General features: G+C 35.9%; 1 protein-coding gene across 3 annotated transcripts in view; it reads right to left on the reverse strand.

Moving 5' to 3' along the window:
- PACRG (parkin coregulated) overlaps positions 1-18,671 on the reverse strand; it is a 243,531-nt gene that overhangs the window by 99,571 nt on the left and 125,289 nt on the right. For all 3 annotated transcript variants that reach the window (XR_011738337.1, XM_071806367.1, XM_065835899.2), the window contains 2 exons: positions 13,827-13,998; positions 4,282-4,431 (listed from right to left, as the gene is read on the reverse strand). Coding sequence is in view for 2 of the 3 variants with exons in the window: in XM_071806367.1 (XP_071662468.1) it covers positions 4,282-4,431; positions 13,827-13,998 (322 nt within the window). In the remaining variant the exon portion in view is untranslated. The remainder of the gene's footprint in view (positions 1-4,281; positions 4,432-13,826; positions 13,999-18,671) is intronic.

The raw sequence follows: 18,671 nt of genomic DNA on the forward strand, positions 1-18,671 counted from the left end.
AAGAAGAATGCACTTCATTAAAAGGCATTATGCAGAAGCTGTCAATAGACACTGTGAAATATTGACAAAAAAACTTTTAATACATAATTCTATTATGGGTGCTAAAATTTGAAAATTAAATATCTAGATTATCTTCAGTTCCAAAAGGTCAGCAGTCCTTTACCATTTTTGGTGGTATTATATAGCTTTCAAAACCACATAATCATTATAAAAACACTCATTTTAGAGCATGGTTAGGAGATATCATAACATAGGAAAATACATCCGTGTCAGAACCTGCTGAATTTTAAAAAACGACAATTTTACAAAATAATGATGAGGTGATTTGGAGGTAGCAGATGGAAGTAGAAAAAAGTGGAAATGTCAAAAGTACAAAGGAAAAGCAAAGGAACATATGAGAAACTGTGTTTATGTGAATAATCAATATTCTGGATACAATTAAAAAGAATGAATTAATAACTCTGCCAAAGGCAACATTTGTGGCTGGTTAAGAAGTAGTTTGCCAGCAGGCTGAATAGGAACAAGGAGATATCATCTTTAAGCACCAAAGACATCAGATCCCAGAAAAGAGGATTTACATAGGTCAGAGCCTCCCTGGCTAATCCAGCAAAAGTCTGCAGTTGGAATCACAGTCTGCTGCACCAAACGGCTGCCTACAGGAAGAGGCTGTCTCCTTTTCTAACATAGCATGCCCCTTGAGGGCAATGGCAACTCAACAACACTGTTGCTGGCTGTGAGACTGTAGCCTCAGCGTTTGGAAATGAATGGGAATTTGGAAAGTATTGCTTAGACTTAAGTGGGACAGAACTGACAGCTTCTCAAGCTATCATATTCTGAGCTCAAGTAACACTGATTTACCAATTTTGTTGGCTGAAAAACAACTCGAGATAAGCACGTGACAAGCTGAAGCTAAGACAATGTTCTATATTTTTTTTACTAGATACCTGTTTCTGATATTGTATGGGAATATAGTACAAGATTTGGCGAGGAGGTTAGTTAAATGTAAATACACTCAAGTGACTTGCACCTGTCTATAGAAAAAGCACACTGTTTTACTGACCTTGTGTGCTTGATGAGTAGAACCTCTGTGTCAGATAACATAGGCCTGTGAGAAACTCTGGGCACCTTATCACTGTGTCTGAGATTCCTGCTTTGTTGTGAGAAAGAGCGAGAGGCTGCGCCTGCCTGAAGCCTTGAAATACGGGCGAGCTCAGCAGGCCAGGTGATCTTCCAGCAGGGCTGAACTGACCAGCGCCTGCGTCCCCGCTTGTGTCACCTCTGCCTGGGAGCTCAGGTGGTACTTCAGAGATCCCCCAGTAGAGAGGTAACTAAAATAAAACTTGCTCTTTGCAATGCATTCGTGGCCTCTGGCTCTTCTTGAGACGTGCCTGTGTATGTATATACAGATATCCTAACCTTAAGATCCTACCAATGCAAGTTTTTTTTACTGTTTTATTTATAAGCCTCTCTAATATTGTGAGGTGAATCATGATTCAGACAAATCAGAGGTATGCATTGTGAAAAAAATTCATGAAGAACCTATATTCTAGAACAGGAATTGAGTATTGTCTGCAAGTCTGCTAGGAACCAATATAGGAAGAATGTCAGGATGGATGCTTTAGATAATAGCAAATGCCTGTCTACTCCAGAAGTGTGTCTCTTAAAAGGAGATGATGAGGCAATGTGAATGTAGGACAAGCATTTATGGTACTTCACCTAATACCTTCTCATCTTCCACCATGGTGTGATTTAGGAATGCCACAAGTCAGAGGTGATCAATGTGTTTTACTAAACAAGCAATAGCTTCTTTTTTATGACATTTTGCAGCTGCCACTGAACATGTGTAAACTTTTGGTATCCAAAGAATTAGGTGTTAGGAGTTCCAGAGCTTCACATCACACACACTGCATGAGGAATCACTTCACTTGGTTTATTCTGAACTGGTCACCAGGAAACTTGACCTTAAGGTAAGTTGACCTTAATGTCTTAATACTTTGTTTGTTCGTTTGTTTGTGCAATGTCTTTTGCCTATAAACTAATTTAGTGTGAGAGTGGCATTCAGAGATGTTGAATTTGGGAAAGAGTTCCTTTCAGCAGATAGATACTGATCTAGCAAGGTAGCAATGATTAAAACAGGGCTCCTTCCATCTACCCTAATCTGGGACAAACTTCCACAGTGTCAGACTTGGCAGACTGCAAATCACCCACCTCTTGGCAGTGGTACCACAGTTCCTCTTTTCTCAAACTATACACAAAAGAAGGAAAAAGAGTGTACACTCTCTCATCTTTCACCTGTATGAAAAAGCAGTGGAGCAAATAGCCTGATTCAGTCTCCACAGCTTCCTTGTAACTGGTACCAAAGACCTGGACCGTAGTTGCTTATTATCTGTATGGGGGACAAAAAGGAGAAGGAAGGTAGCATACATTTTCTGCCAACCAGCAGTGAAGGAGGAAGTAAGTATCAGCTTTTTGAGGCTGGGGGAGACAGAGGAAGAATCTTTGCCTATCACCAGCATGCAGGTACTGAATAAGTTGAATAAGTTTTGTATGGTAGGCCTTGCAAATAGTATCCATTTTATTGCTGGTAATACTGAACTTTCAAAAGCTTTATTCCTAAAACATAATCATTCCTAAAATGTAATCATTTTGAACCACTACATTTTATTTCTTTTTGTTTTTTAGTTATTAAATGCCAAACATCGAGATTTATTGTAGTTTGATATAGGCACAAATTCACATAGCACAGACGTTATGCAAATATGTTGAAAATATGTTTTGCTCACAATATATCCAAAACTTAGGATATATTCAGAACATGTTTAATGTCTTGTAGAACTATGTACCTGGTTAGACATGAGCTTTCCCTATTATTCATCTGAAATCACTGCAGAAAAGCCTAGTCAAGAGAATTTATGGGCTACTTCAGGCTGAAATCTGGAAAAAAGCATGTATTGTACATTCAATAATCAATGAGAGTCCTTCTTTTTACAGTCTTGTTTTGTGCCAGATACTGAAATTGGATATGTTAAGGGGGAATCTTCTAATTTACAAGGGACCCTACTGAAATTACTTAAGTTCACCGTATGGATTTTATTAATAAGCTTTCATTCCACAACTTCTAGAAAGCCACAGTTGTCATATGAACCATGCTGCATTTGTGGAATTTCACGTTACTGCAAGTTTCTCACTAAGTAAAATAGAGCCAGAGACATATATATGTTTAAAGGGATCTAAAATCTTAATCTCATTTTAGTATCCAAGTCAGTCTTTGGACAGGCATTTTTCAGTCTGAGGTCTTAAAGAGTGAGCATAAGATAATACTTTCCATAGTAATACAAACAGAAAGTATAATAGGAAGCAGTCCTGTAGATAAGCATTAAATGCCATGAACTCCACGAAAAAACCTGTCAGTACTTCTGTTGCAAGATGGTGAGGAATTAACTTATTTTGATCTATAGGCTGCATGCCAATAACAGAAACTTTAAAGTCAGAAATTTGGTAGATAATTGAACAGATAAGTACAGACAGACTTACTACAGAAAAATATTTTAAAGATTAGTTTGGCAAAATAAATATGCATCATGGTGATTTCAGCTGGTAACTGTGGTGTAAATGCATTCACAATATACAGTACTCATAGTACTGACAGCATCACAGTTATTAAAGACTGAAAGTGGCAACAGAGGTTTGCACTACCAAGAAAATAACACAGATACAAATTAGTTCTACATTTCTGTATAATAAAAGCAGTTAAGTGAGCAGAAATAACTTCAAATTTCACTGTTTTGCTAGACATTATGTAACTTGAATTTTTTCTACAATAAGGAGTTCTCTTGACCCTAAAATTAATTTGTTCGATTGCTACTTTTTATTTTTATTCTTTTCTAAGCCTGCTGGTAGCAGTGAATTGCTTGTGAAGAGCACAGAATGGAACAAAAAGGCTGGACTGAAGTAATGTGTTGGAGAGAGGAAAAAACCTTTGCAATTTATTAATGTATTCAAGAGACTGTTAAAAAACTTTACCATTTAATTATTGGAAGATTATAGAACTGCTTCAGTGCTTCTGTACTCTGTTAAATAAACTGTATGTGCAAGGAGTAATAAATGAAATTGTTAATTTCAGCGCATCCTCAGGGAATAGTAAGGGGGGGGGGGGTTTACATTATTTAGAGCTCCAAATGGATTTGAGTTTATATACAGTAATAAATCTTAACCACATTGTTAATTAACCCTGCATCAAGCCCCCTTTTACCTTAGGGGTTGTCTGTTAGGATAACTCACCATTCATATTCTTAAAGATGTTTAGGACGGGGAGGAGTTGCCGATAATAGGGCACCAATGCCTCCCCGACCATGTCAGCTGACACCACCAGGTGCTGGAGGACTTTCAGCGTGATGCAGAGGATCTGCCGGTTACGAAGGCTCAGTGCATCTGTGATGTAGGAAAAAAGACAGGCAGAAAGCAGAATTAATTTCTGAAATGTAGAGGGAGGGGGAGGAGTCCCCTAATGGACAAATTTAATTAAACTGTACTCTGCTGGGGATTGTAAGCGGGCCTTTATTAGCCCAGCTTTGAAAGATCCCAAAGATGGATTGCAGTCCTGATGTTATAAAACACTGCCTTGTCTGATTGTTATTTGTTCCCACAATTTGTGCTGACTCTTCAGTAACTCAAAGAATGCAGCTCATTATTCCCTCATGCTGCCTATGTAATACTGGCGTGGTTCAAACAAATAAAAAATAAATGTTCAGTAAGTACCATTTGGGGCCAATGGAACTGTACAACTGCAAGACAACCTGCAAAGGTTGACAACAGATACATTCTAGTGCAACAATTAGTGTTTGTGCATTTGTACTCATTTATTTCACGATCATTTTATTCATTCAACTAACAATTCCTACTATTCTGAGAATCAGTACAATGAAGCAAATGTTTATAGGAAAAAAAAAAAACCACAGAACACACCACAAAAAAACCTTGTAAGCTTTTTTTAAAAGACAAACATTCTAGAAAAAAAAGATTTTGTCTTGCCTACTTAGATTTTTCTCTCAGCTTTCAGTGTCATGCTTCTAATCTTATGACACTAAGACATTTCATAAATACTTTTTGTTTTTCTTCTCTTTTGATTTTACAAAAAGCAAGTACTTTGCATTCTCTTTTGCAATTAAAAATGAGTCATGCTTGAAATATATTTTTCTTCCTTGCAAAATCCCTCTAGTTATAAAATCTCCTCTGAAATTATGAAGCTGGAAACAGTTGTCATATTTGGTATGCTATTATATATTGGTCTAATTCTCCAATGTTCTGCTCAGTTACATAGATATTTACATCTTTGCACTGGGAAAGCAAAAACTGCAAAAGATAAGCTCATATTCAGTGCTGTATGTTTTATGACCAAGGGAGTATATAAATACGTGATTCAACATAACATATATATATACACACATATACACATAGATAGTAAAGAACACACCAAAATTTGAAAAGGAGTTACTAACTTTGTAAGAATTGCCTCTTCACACTGAAGCATTGGGATTGAGTATTTCTGGCACTAAGTTTCGTCAGTGCACAGGAATGCTGTTTTATAGGGAATGAAGTAGATTTCTCACACAGGAGCAATGTCATGTTTTCCATCTCTTTAAGCAAATGCACTCTGCCTCACTCCTTCTTATTGCATGCCTGACAAGTGTGAAAAATCAGAGCTAGAGCTCCAAAGCAAGGGCAAGGCAGACTGGTTGTGTGAATGGGTAGAGATAACTCTTAAAAATCAACTAGCAAGTATCTTCCCTTCATGCCTCCTTGCATGCTTTTGAATAGCACACTATAACTACTGTTTTACAACAGTCAGAGAGCCCAAGGTGTGAAGAAATTGCATTGCATCATAGGGTGATTCCAACTTAGAGAAGCATTGCTAAATGAAAACAGAGACTAAATTCCATACTTCTTATTTGCCAGTCTCTACTGTAGCAACCAAGCTACAGCTAACTTCATATTGTCTCTGAGCATATTAATGTGTGGACAGGAAGCCCACAAATGTAGCAGGCTCACATCAAGTTCCAGCAAAGTGGGTGGCTACTCCAAATTATGTTCTCATGGGTAGATGTTCCAAGGATGCTTTAGCAAAGAGAGACCCCCAGATACAATTTGAAATATTAGGTCCAAATTCCAGGCAGGAAAGTATTCTCTTACAGAGAAACATGCATGATTCATTTTCTTAAAGGAGTGACTGGAAGAGGAAGCTCTGAGGTTCTGACATATAGGTTTACTCATGACTAAATTGTCATACACAGAAGTAGTAGTTAATTGAATTAATAGGGAATTTATCATTAACACTTGTAATTTTCAGTAAAATAATTAATAGTTATTCATACAAACATGAATGAATATTTGTATTCATTTGTAGGAATGAACTCCTATAAACATGAATAAAATTAATAACATTAATTATTCATACAAACAGTAATAATTAACTTAAGGGACATGAAAATTTATCAATGACAGAAACCACAACTTCTTAATCCTTAACCAACAAATCATACCCACTTCCAGGAATAATTTTTCCTGACTGTAGAAGCAGGTCTAGAGGATGAGACATGCAGAGGGTGTCATGTCAGTGGAAATGGCTGTCCAACCACCCCTAGGGGGAACCTTTTCTGCAGATGGTTTGCAGATTTTCCTGGTTTTAGAGTTCTGTCTTGTGCAAAGACAACCCTGGTTTGCATGGAAGCCAAGACTGTTCTGGCAGAGATTAATTTCTTAATCATTTAATAGTGTAAATTCAGCCTCATGACCGAGAAGGTGTCCCAATGAGTGCAGCAAGCTGAATACATCCTGAATCCAGAAGAACATTTTCAAAGAAGAACTCATCACAGAACCTGTCATGCAAGTTTCCTGACATCTGAGTTGCACTGTTGGGTGTTTGCTGGAATTTTAAACAGTAATAGTAGCATTTGTTTCATCTGCATGCTACAAAATCAACTGGATACTTGTCCCACATCCATCAGAACAGGAATATCCTATCCTCCATTTGACACACAAAAGACAGACTTTGGATCAAGATTTTGAGTGCTAAAATGATGGATATGGTAGAATCAAAGAGAATGCAGAATTTGAGCCTGAAGCCCTTCTAATTGCAGAAATCTGCAGTGTGTGTTAGCAAACCATTTGTAAATATCAAAAGTAAGATCAAATTGACTGCAGAACTGGAGTTATTATTATTATTAAATATTTGGACTGTGGCATGCATAGCAGTCAACCAGCTCCTGGCTTGATTATATTAGGCATTGTATAAACATTTAATTAGAGACAGTCCCTGCCCCAAGGATACATCAATTTCAAACATATGCTTGTCTTTTAAAAATCTGGTAATTATTTTCTGTGTACTACAATCACTGCAGACCATTTTCCCACATGAATCAAAGGAGGAAAATTTTAATGCTGTGTATGAAATAAGTACATTTCAAGATTTTGAAAAATGTCAGTGATCTATTATACAGAGGTTAACAGAAGTGGAAGAAAGTACTAGTATCCTTTCACAGGAATAAAGCAGACCATTTAAAACTCTTAGTGCAGTACAGCTACATATGCCAAAAGAAGGAAACATGTATATATATTCCAATCTGAAAGCATGCTAGGCTGTTGCCTCTTGACCTAGAAGTTTGCTGTGGATCTTCACAATAACAGCAAAGTGAATGACTGCTTTCCTTCTCAAAGTTACGTTTCCTCTCCCTAATGTGTTTTCCCTTGATGGTATATGTTTCCCTTTTGGTAATCTGGTCTACATGCTGTGCATTGTACAACTCTCTTAAGCAGCAACTTCAAAAAAAAAGAGACCCCAACTCAATAAATTGACTCTGTTGCTTAGTAGTTGCAATATTTTCTCCTTTAATGGTATATAAACTTGACATACTCACTTGTGATGTGGATATACAGTTTTCCAGGAGACACTCCAGTTTAAATAATTGCTCAATGCAAGCATATAATGAAGTATTCATTTCAAACACATTTTATTTTGTACTGCTACTCTTTTTCCAAACAAGTGTTTCCTGAAGATCATCATGACTTTCTTAAATGAGACTTTTAAAATGTTAGTTGGTTAAATATCTGGTGTAAAAGCTCAGTATCTGAGTCAGCTCTGTGTTTTTGCCATTCAAAGCCAAAGTAATAGATTAGATAATTATGAAATTTGAAAGCGTATTTGAAACAATGAACATTTTGGGGAGGGAGGTTTTTCACAGTGCTGTTTATTTAAGCTTGTTAGCAATGAGCTGACATACAACACGAATTCACTGACAGCTTCAGGGCATTTTTCTTTTCATTAAATTTCATTAGGAATTTATGTAAATTTAGAATTTTCTTTTTTAAATTTCCATTAAGAGTAAAGACTTTTCTTAAGATATATGCCACTTCTTTGCTTCTCCATTTAGATAGATGCAGCTTACATATGAAGCAATATAAATTATTATTTTAAAACATTCAAGTTTTTTCCTTGGGTAACATTTCTAACAGCTCAAAGTAAAAGACTAAGAAGCTATATAAGCTGGTATTTTTTATTTTTATATTTTATTTTTATGTAGCAGTTTGGAAACCCCTGTCTCAGTCCCAGATGTTGCCTATAACAGAAGTCACAGTTCTCATCTTTCAGACTGATACATTTCCTAAACCAGGAAACACGACATCATTTTTCCCAGTATACAGTGGATCTTTTCCATGACATAATGTATTTACACAGAAGAGATCAAATCAGAACATTCTTCCCCAGATAGCACACAGATAGCAAAACTTCACAGGTTCAAATCAGATTCCCCAAACCTTCATCTTTTTTCTAAATGTTAAAGTTTAGATTTTGGTATTTATATTCAAATTTATGTTAATAATTTAGTTCTCTTTAATTTGCACTTACTTTTAATTTTATTTAATCTCTTTTTCAAATACACCTGTGAATCTATGTTTAGAAATGCACTGACAGTTTCCATTTTCTATTTAGGTCTCACAAATCAATTTATTTTGCATTGATATCTGACCCCCCAGTTGGTTAATGAGGCACCTGTTCTAGAAAACTCTTTGCCTGAAGCAGAACAAAAGAGGAGGTCTCCTGCAGGGCAACAAGCACTCAGGATAAAGATGCTTCGATTGTTGTGATCTACTTAATCTTGTTGATCAAGGGCTTCTTTTCTTAAATTCACAGAGTCAGCTTTAAAGAACTGCTAACATGAAGTGTTCTTACAGTGCAATTGATTGAAGTGATACATACTTATCTTACAGAGAATTTTGTCCAAAACTTTCAAAATGCATAATACTTAACCACCTGAACTGATTTAAGTATTACAATATGCTAATTTTACAGAACAGTAATGAAGGCTGTTACAAAACAAGAGTGAATAGAACCCAGAATAACAACCTTGTGTTCAGCATTTTTTTTAAGTTGGGCAAGATCCTGATCTGATTTACAATACAGATGTACAGATATTTCTTCCAGTACAACTGAAGGAGTAATGTGTTGCAGCGAGGTGATGGGAAGGAGGAACAGGGGGCAAGGCACGAAAACCTTGTGACAATTTTGTCATAAAAAACTTTGTCCTAAAAATCCAAAGGCTGAGGCAGAGAAAAGGCAAAGAGCCATAACTGAATCATGGATACTTGCAAGAGGTATCATGTAGCAGAATACTGAAGAGAACATCAGTGGCTTTTTTTTTTGAGCTTTAGATGTGCTTGCAGTTGTAATGCTATACTAAATCAGTACCTGTAAAACTGGAATTCTATTAAGATTTGCAGGACTGTTTTAATTAACTAGTATAAAGAATACACTGAAAATAGAGTCCCAAAAACCTTCTCTGTGGCTATGCTGGTTTACAGAGTTTCCATCCACTCCTAGATGTCCATTCCTGTGCTGCCTCAAGCTACTAAACTGCACTGAGTACCCACCCTCTCAATGAAAGACGCTTTCTTATAAAAGAAATGTGATAACATTTTGTAAAAAGATTTCAGGAAAGATCTGGATAACCAAAGACCAGTAATATTGGCATCTGTACTGCACCAATTAATATAGCGTTCCAAACGTATTGTAGGTCCTTGAAGAGGAATGTGGACAAGAAAAGCCTGATAATACAGTTTCCTTAGACTTCTGAAAGGCATTTGATAAGGTCTCTTACTAAAGGCTTTTGAAACACTTAACTGCCATGGCCATTTAGAGATAGGAAATGAAGGCAACTATAAACGGCCACAAAAGAGGAGTACAAATAGTAGAGCCTTGCAGGAATCCCTGCTGAATTTCATGTTTTTCAGTAGATTCATAGGTGACTTGGAAGAGATGTTTACTAATGACTAACAAAGTTTTCTGATGATAACAAATTATTCAGAGGCTGACTTCGAAGAACTGCAGAAGGACTTTACAGTACCGAATGACTGGGTGGCAAAACGGAAGATGCAATTCAGTCTGAATAAATGTTAAATATTAATAAATTCAGGAGAGACTACCTCTAACTCCAGCTTCAAAAGTAAGAGATGTTAATTGCAGTTTTCACTTTCCAAACATGGATGAGCTATATCTTTATTAAATTACAAACACGGTTTCACCCTAGAGACAGGAATAAAGAAGAGTAATAAAGAATCTAGTTTCTGCATAATTTGAAATTAGCCGAAATAACCAGTTTTGAGCGGAAGAATCTAACACAAACTTTCTAACTGTTTGGTTCTACTGGTTGACAGAGCTTACAGGGGAGAAATGCTTTGGTATTTAAGGATAAACACAATTCTTTTAGAGACATTTGCTTTCTTTAAAAGTGTCTACAAAATGGAGGTTTTTTAGAGTTAATTTTCAGTCTGTGATCTTAACGACCAGAACTGCTTCTCAAGAGCAACAGTCAGCCAGGAGGAGGAACATAACAATTCAATTAAAGCTTTAATTTCTTTTCTGTAGATGACATAAACCAACTTACATGATTTACAGAAAGAAAAAGAATACAGCCCAGAAAACCATATTTTTTCCATTAAAATATTTCATCATTCTGTGAAGTAAGGAAGTATTTATGACTCTTAAATACTATTAAATGCAGTGAAGATATATGAGGAGAAATATAAATGTGCTTAGAACAACTGCTAGCAACAGGTTCAACTTTACTATCTAAATGCAACAGTGACACTGATTTGACATTAAATGGGAATTAACTACACTATTGTCCAAGACAGCAATCCACATTTGACATGCAAATAGAATGTGGGGAACAAGAAAACAGAAATCAGGTTAATTTAGAAATGTATTAAACATTAAAAGACTCTGTAAGTGACAATGAGAGAGGACTGCTCTGTGCATTTCTCTGTCTGAGTAACAAAAAAATCTGCTTCCTTTAATGAAACAGTTTCAACAAAGTCTAGGGTATCCTTGATCTACTGTATCACAGAAGAGATTTTTAACAAGGTGGAAAAAGCCTCAAAAAGGAAACTTCAGTGTTCCTTAGGATGAAGAGTATCCTTTTTGTACTACCAGAAGTGCTGGTCAGCTGACTGCAACTGTGTAGAAACCATACTTTCATGTAAGTCACAATTTAAAAACGTGAGCTTTATTGCCTTCTGGGCCTAAATTCAGATTGCCTACATGTCCATTTTACAATTCAGAGCACAGAATAGAAAAGGTTCTGGTGAGTGATCCTTAAGTATTTAATTTCACATTATTTTCTTCATTAGCAAATACATTACAGAATTCCAATATTAATTTAAAATGTTTTTAAAGAGCAGCTCTTTACTTACATTTTCCTTTGATAAACAGGAGAGAAAACTGCTTTTAAAAGCATTCTATGTGTAAAGTTATTTTTCTGTCTTTTCTCTTACCCCTTTCCTCACTATCATGTGTATTACCTTGCCTAATGAGCAATTTACTCTTTTGCAGTAATATGGTAGTGGTCTAGAAGAAGACTAGTTAATCAGATATAACTCGCCCAGTGGGACACTTTAGAGACAGTAATACGTGTAAAACATAGCTGAGTTTATTGTGGATGCAGCTGAGTCACAGAAATGTTTAGCTCTGGCTACGCTGCTGTATTACACAGTCACAGCAAATTTTAAAACTCCTAGAAGCCCACACTATCATATTCCCTGAGATGGCAGTGTCTTTTTTTATATTAGTATGGTTTTAATTAGGAAGAAGCCTTTATCATTGATAATACTTAGACTCTTCACACATTTAAGCCAACACAGAGGCCCTTTTTTTTTAAATGAAAAAGAAGCACTGTACAATAAAATAAAGCAGAACCAACAACTAAATTTAGCTAGCAGATTCTTGAATGAGTTCCAGCATCAGAAATTATTACTTGATTTAAAAGATTATGCATCAAACCCATATAAATGTCCTCTACCTAGCAATCTCTTTCTAATGCTAGAAGCTGTGTAACAGCTAAAGCTTCCAGGTAATTATTTCTTAGCTAGATTCTGGTCTCAGCAAGACATTTAAATCCTGAGTAGCTGCTGTCATAAACTTGCAGTATTTTCTGAATAAATGATTTCAGCTTTCAAAAAAAAACCAAACCTACTATAAATATATTTGAGTGGTGCTGACAATACAGATTTAAAGAAATGACATGATTGCTCTCTACGTTTTTACCTTTTAGAGAGAAAAAACTGTAACATTGTATTCATAACCTTTTACAAGTATCACAGAGTAACCATTCTGAATATTATATATTCCTTCTGACATTTCCAAAATCTACAGTAAGATAACGACATCCATAACAAATCTTTTCAAATGGAGAATAAATGGAATGAAAGAAAACCAAAACAAAACAAACTCACAATTCTGACCCTTTCAATAGTATTATTTCAGCATTATCAGGCTCAAAACTACATTCCTTTTCACTTTCAACAAAACTGTATTTGATTCTATTCATTCTGTATCACAAATACAATGAGTCTGTTTTGTTCTGTATTAGCATGGATGTTGAATTATCTAAGGAAAAAAGGACAAGGACAGCAATGATACCATTACAGATCAATGATAGAGCAGAAGCCAAGTTTAAGAAATACGAGCATCTATTATTACAGGTGTAGCACAAAGACTTAAAAATAATCCTAACTAAAGAAGAATGGTGGTTCAGAATATTTTTTCCTCAAAGTACTGATCTAAAGAAACAGGAAAGGACAAAACAATATATCTGAAAGAGTAGGTGTTTCAAGAAAATAAGTTTTAGTTTTAGTGGTATTACACTTGAAGTTTTAGGTTTATTACACTTATTTTAAAATAATTTATTACCTTTCACATAACTTTTCTACAAAAATATGTTTGAATATATAAAAACTTCAAAAGTAGTACTTTTAAAAAATGCTAACATTTTACATACAACATTAATTAGTCAGATAGAACTCCCAATTTAGATATATGTATACGCAAAGTAATGCAAATGATGCTAGAAGATATAGTTAGTGAATAAATATAACTGTAGAATAAATAAAAGGACAAAAAGAAACATAATTCCATAAGTTTCATCTGTTGATTTCTCCTGTCATTTTAGATGAACTGGTTTATACAGTAATGGATTTACACAATAAATATACAAAAAACAGTAAGAAAATGTCACTTCACATTTCCAAAGACCAAAAGCCACATTGTAACATGGAAAACACTAATCAGACAGCTGATTGTTCTGCATTACTGCAAGTACCAGGCGACTGCAGACATAAGCCTTCTGGCCTTATGCCTTACAATTTACTCACATTTGTAATAATATCCATAAAATTTACAGTCTGTCATAGTTTATTGCTTAATTAGTAACTTGTCAAAAATCTACAGTATATATAAGCAATATTAGGGATTTTTTTCCCCCCACATTTTCACCTACTTTTTATTGGGATAATGAGCTGAGGAATGACAGGAAGAATCTTGTTTCCACCATGTTCCAGCATGTCATGGATTCCTTGACGAGCAAAAAACTCACACGGAAATGATGTTTCACAAAGCCCATCAAAAAACAAAGGCAGCCAGTAATGATAGTCCAGCTTTTCAAGCTCTACCTGAAAATACAAAATAAATAAACCAAGAAATGTAATTTTTCAATACTAATACAATGTGATCAGACCAACAGATAATTCATGCCATCTACACAAGTATGTTTAGTAAATAATCATTCAGTTTGTATCACTGCAGAGTATCATTAAATTTCAAATATGGTTTATGGCCAGATATTGAAATCCAGAAATATTAGACCTAGAGAAAAGAACAAAAAATAATATGCTCCTTTCTATTTTCACTTATTGATAAGTCAGTACTAGATTCTGATATTCTTGCTTATACACCTTACCTTGTAAGTTACCCATAGGAATCAAAATAGCCATTCTAAGAATAACATGCTGTTTATTCCAGAAAAATTTGATCTTTACCTCTTCACTTGGACACTCAAAAGAAAAAATAAGAGAAAGAATCCTGTAACCACTTCCATCTTCAAAACACTTCAAAACCTCTTTTTCTAGTGAGATTATATTTTGGCATTGGGTAGATGCTTCCTCCTCCATACCTAACAAGCGTTATACCCAAAAAAAAAAATAATTGCCAGCTTAAGCAAACAAATATCCAGCCCTTAATTTGGGGGCAGTAACCACACGCTTACTTAAATTGTGGAAGAAAAGTCTGAAATTAAAGACTGAACTTGGGTTTCACATTTCTTGGGTAAATCCCACTGTCAGCAGATGTAGATTCTCTTTGCAATCATGAACCATTGTCTTCCTTGCTTGACCCTGAGCCAATCTGAATCTTGGTGTGGCACATCTTAGCTACTGACCTGACTGCCTCAGTGTTTCATATTGAAACTGCTCCATCCACAATAAAAGCAAACAAATTGGAATAGATACTTGAAAGTAAGTCCTCTACATTTGCTGTGGGTGTCTCACTATTGGCAGACATCGTGCAAATTACATACTTATATAGTCTCACGTGCACTTATTGATAATTTCTTATAGGAGACTAAAAATAACAATTGCATAATATCTAGTCACCTACATGAATGAAATCAAGTCCCTGTAACGAACCACACCGAAAAAGGAACAAACAAAACCTACATTTCCTGTTTTCACACCACCGTATGTGATGGCATCTCTGTAATTTTTGCTCATCAGCTTTTTGTTTCACAAGGAAAAACACCTTTATCAGATGACTTTAGGGTCAATATCCCAGGGTCAGTTAATGAGAAATTCCAAAAATAACTATACCAAGCAACCATGTATGAAGATCTTTGCAAAACAAGAATATATTTAAATTCCTAAATTGATGAGGTTTGTATTTCTTGAGGACATTTGGTATGCTACTGCCAACACTTGCAAGATGGTAAAATAAGTCTGCCCCCAAAGTCCCCGAGAACAGAAGATGATAAAGCAACTACAAACTTCTGATAACGAGTCTACGTCAGAGGTCAAATTGTTCATTGCAGCAAGAAACCTGTATCAGGTAAGAAATGGCCAGGTGGTCAAAATTCTTTGGCCAAAAAGCAGGACTAAGAAACAGCAAAGTTTTCCTGTTTTCTGTCAAAAGGAAAATCAGACATCCTTCAATATTTTTTTTTCTTTTTAACTTTTAATTTGTAGTTTATAAAATAATTAGATATCATTTTTTGTTATTGAATGTTCTAGTTAAAGAAATTTGAATACAAAACTTACAACAGCTACTTGTGTCTGTGGAAGGCTTTAGATATGAAAAAGAGAGATATGATTAGTAATGTGAGGGCTTTTTTTTAAACCAAGGGATGTTTGTTTCACAGGGAAAACCATCTTTATCAGACTACGTTTTTGGTGGTTTGTCTTTTGGTTTGAGTCCATTCCTTATTAGGCTTTTCACAACTCTTTCAAAATTTTAAACTATTTCCACAGAAAAATACCGTTGATGCATACACATCCATGTTAGACTACTAAATAAGTATTTGCAACTATTTTGCTCAAAACACATATAGTAGAAGCTCTCATTTCATTTCTCCCACTCTCCAATAATATTTCCTCTAACTGTATCTACCAGTTATCTTTCTTCTAAAGATGTGATATTTCTGATATGCTGAGAATTTTTTTCAGCTGTTCTTTGCCCTTGCAATGTCCTTTTCTGTTTCAGATATGAAGAAACAGCTATGTGTTAAAAAGCTTTTCAATGTTTTTCAGTGATAATAACTGTCTAATAAAAGATACTACCTTTATCAACTCTGTCTTACAGTTGTACATTACATATACATAGGAATGATATATTAACTTTAAGGTGAATATGATTTCTGGATTTAAAAACAAAACTGATTTTTACACATGACATAAAAGCTTTATTATGAGAAAAAATCTCTACAAAATACAGGTATGACAAGCTGTAGATTGTGGCGGTAGCAAATTCGACGAATCCAGACGCCGGCATAAGCTCTTTGATCGAACGGGCGGGCCGGGCGAGAGTAAGGAGTCTAATTCAATGTGAATTTACCATCCGTACTCTTTAATGAACTCTTAAACAACACTGAATATCAATGTCCCCGAGACCACGTTTTTCCAAGCCTTATATACTCTATACCAAAAGGCCATGCGGCAAGTGCAGGCTACAATTGGTTACACTCACAGTCACTCATCCCCCCCCACTATGGTGATTGGCTGCAGGGCACTGTTCACAGACTGTTCATGCGCAGCGGCAACGCCCCTCCTGCAGCCTGGGTCGAGAGCAGACCGGCTTCTGTTTACTTTCCTTTTGTCTCTGGTGTCTCAGGGAAATCCTTCCGTGTAGCACAGCCGCATCAAGCCCTGGCTTGTTCACAGCACACAGCCAGAGACTCTCCACAATTCCTCCTTTTTTTTTTTCTTTTTGGACAAGCCAGGATTGATTAGCTGTGTGTACTAATCCTTTTTTGATATGTGATAAAAAACAACTTATACATAACATATAAATAACAACAACAATCAACGTAAACAATGCACTTTGCAATAAACCTGAGGTATTCCATTGCCGTTTAAATATCACAATGGATTGATTAAACAAATTCCAAGAACTTTGGTTTAAAGATACTCAACTTATAACAAACGATGTGCTGGGTGTTGATAAACGTACTCAAGAGGTAGTGGTGTTTAAAGATCTACTTATATAACTATAGTACACATACATGTCACAGCTAAATCAATGCAAAGGTTACACCTCACTCTGTGACCTCCGAAGGTTCTGCTGCAGGGAGTTGACTTGGTTGAGTTTGTTTCAACTCCGGCTTTACTGCTCGGCTTGGAACCCACAATGGACCTTGATCTGTGGAGAGACACATATACCCTCTACCATTAAAAATAACAGGTACTGGTCCCTTCCACAATCCAGTGGTGGGATCACGATATCTCACCATGAATTCCGGTAAAGTGTTTTTCCTTCCTAGTCTGATCTGATAATGATGAATGATCACAGGAGGCTCCTCATGATCTCCAGTTAGACATAAATAATTCAAGGTAAACAACACCTTTGCTAAACGCTGTTGACAATCTAATTCTTCCTGCTTCTGTTTGCTCAAATACCCTTTAATCATTTGATGTGCTCTCTCGATGATTCCTTGGCCTGTTGGGGAATGAGGTATACCTGTAACGTGTTTCACTCCCCATTTCATTAGAAAAGTTCTAACTTTCTGGCTAACATAGGCAGGGCCATTGTCTGTCTTAATCTTTTCTGGGACACCCATTACAGCAAAACAAGCTGTAAGATGTTTACATACATGTAGTGCTTTTTCCCCTGGTAAAGCAGTAGCCCATATCATTTTTGAAAAAGTATCAATTGTGACATGCACATATTTAAGTCTTCCAAATTCTGGCACATGTGTCACATCCATTTGCCATACTTCTAAGGCTTTTAAACCTCGAGGATTGACACCGATTCCTATACCTAACATCTGGCTTCCACACTGAGGACATGCCTGTACAATACTTCTTGCTTCATTTAAAGTTAAATCGAATTGTCTTTGGAGACCTCTGGCATTCTGAGGAAAGCTCTCATGACTTTGTCTCGCTTGTTGGAATTTATCTGTTGGAGGCATGTGCTGTACTGAACTTACTAAACTATCTGCAATTTGATTTCCTTCACCTAGACCAAGATTCCATTGATGCCTGCGGATGTGAATCACACAACAGGGTTCTTTTCTTTGATTTAAAATAGCTCTCAATTGTACAAACAATTTTCCTAATCGAGGATTATTCGATTGTCTTAACAGGGCATTTTCCATTCTGGGTATTACACCTGCTACATACAAAGAATCTGTGACAACATTTAAAGCAGATTTCAGCCAATTATTTAAGGCCCATATTACTGCTGTGAGCTCTAAAGTCTGTAATGAATCCTCTTTTGAACCTTCAATTAAATGCTGTTTCCATTGACTATTCTCTTGCCAGACACATGCTGCCTGGTGTCTTCGTTTTCCTGCATCTGTATATACTGTAAGGCCTTCAACAGGTTTTGCTTTTACTTTGCTTCTCTCTAACCACTGATTTGTTCTAAGGAATTGCCATAGTTTACCTTTTGGTTGTCGTGAATGTACCTTGCCTATAAATCCTAATAATGCATTCTGTATAGGCATTGAATGTCTCAGCCACCATTCTAAATCGGCTCCATTTATCGGAATACTGATATCATCTGGTTCCTGACCGCTAATTTCTAGTATTCGAGATCTTCCTTTTCGAATCAATTCTCCAATTGCTTCTGGTCTCGTTTG

The sequence above is a fragment of the Patagioenas fasciata genome, chromosome 3 (assembly GCF_037038585.1).
Source record: "Patagioenas fasciata isolate bPatFas1 chromosome 3, bPatFas1.hap1, whole genome shotgun sequence".
In the NCBI taxonomy this organism is placed as follows: domain Eukaryota; kingdom Metazoa; phylum Chordata; class Aves; order Columbiformes; family Columbidae; genus Patagioenas; species Patagioenas fasciata.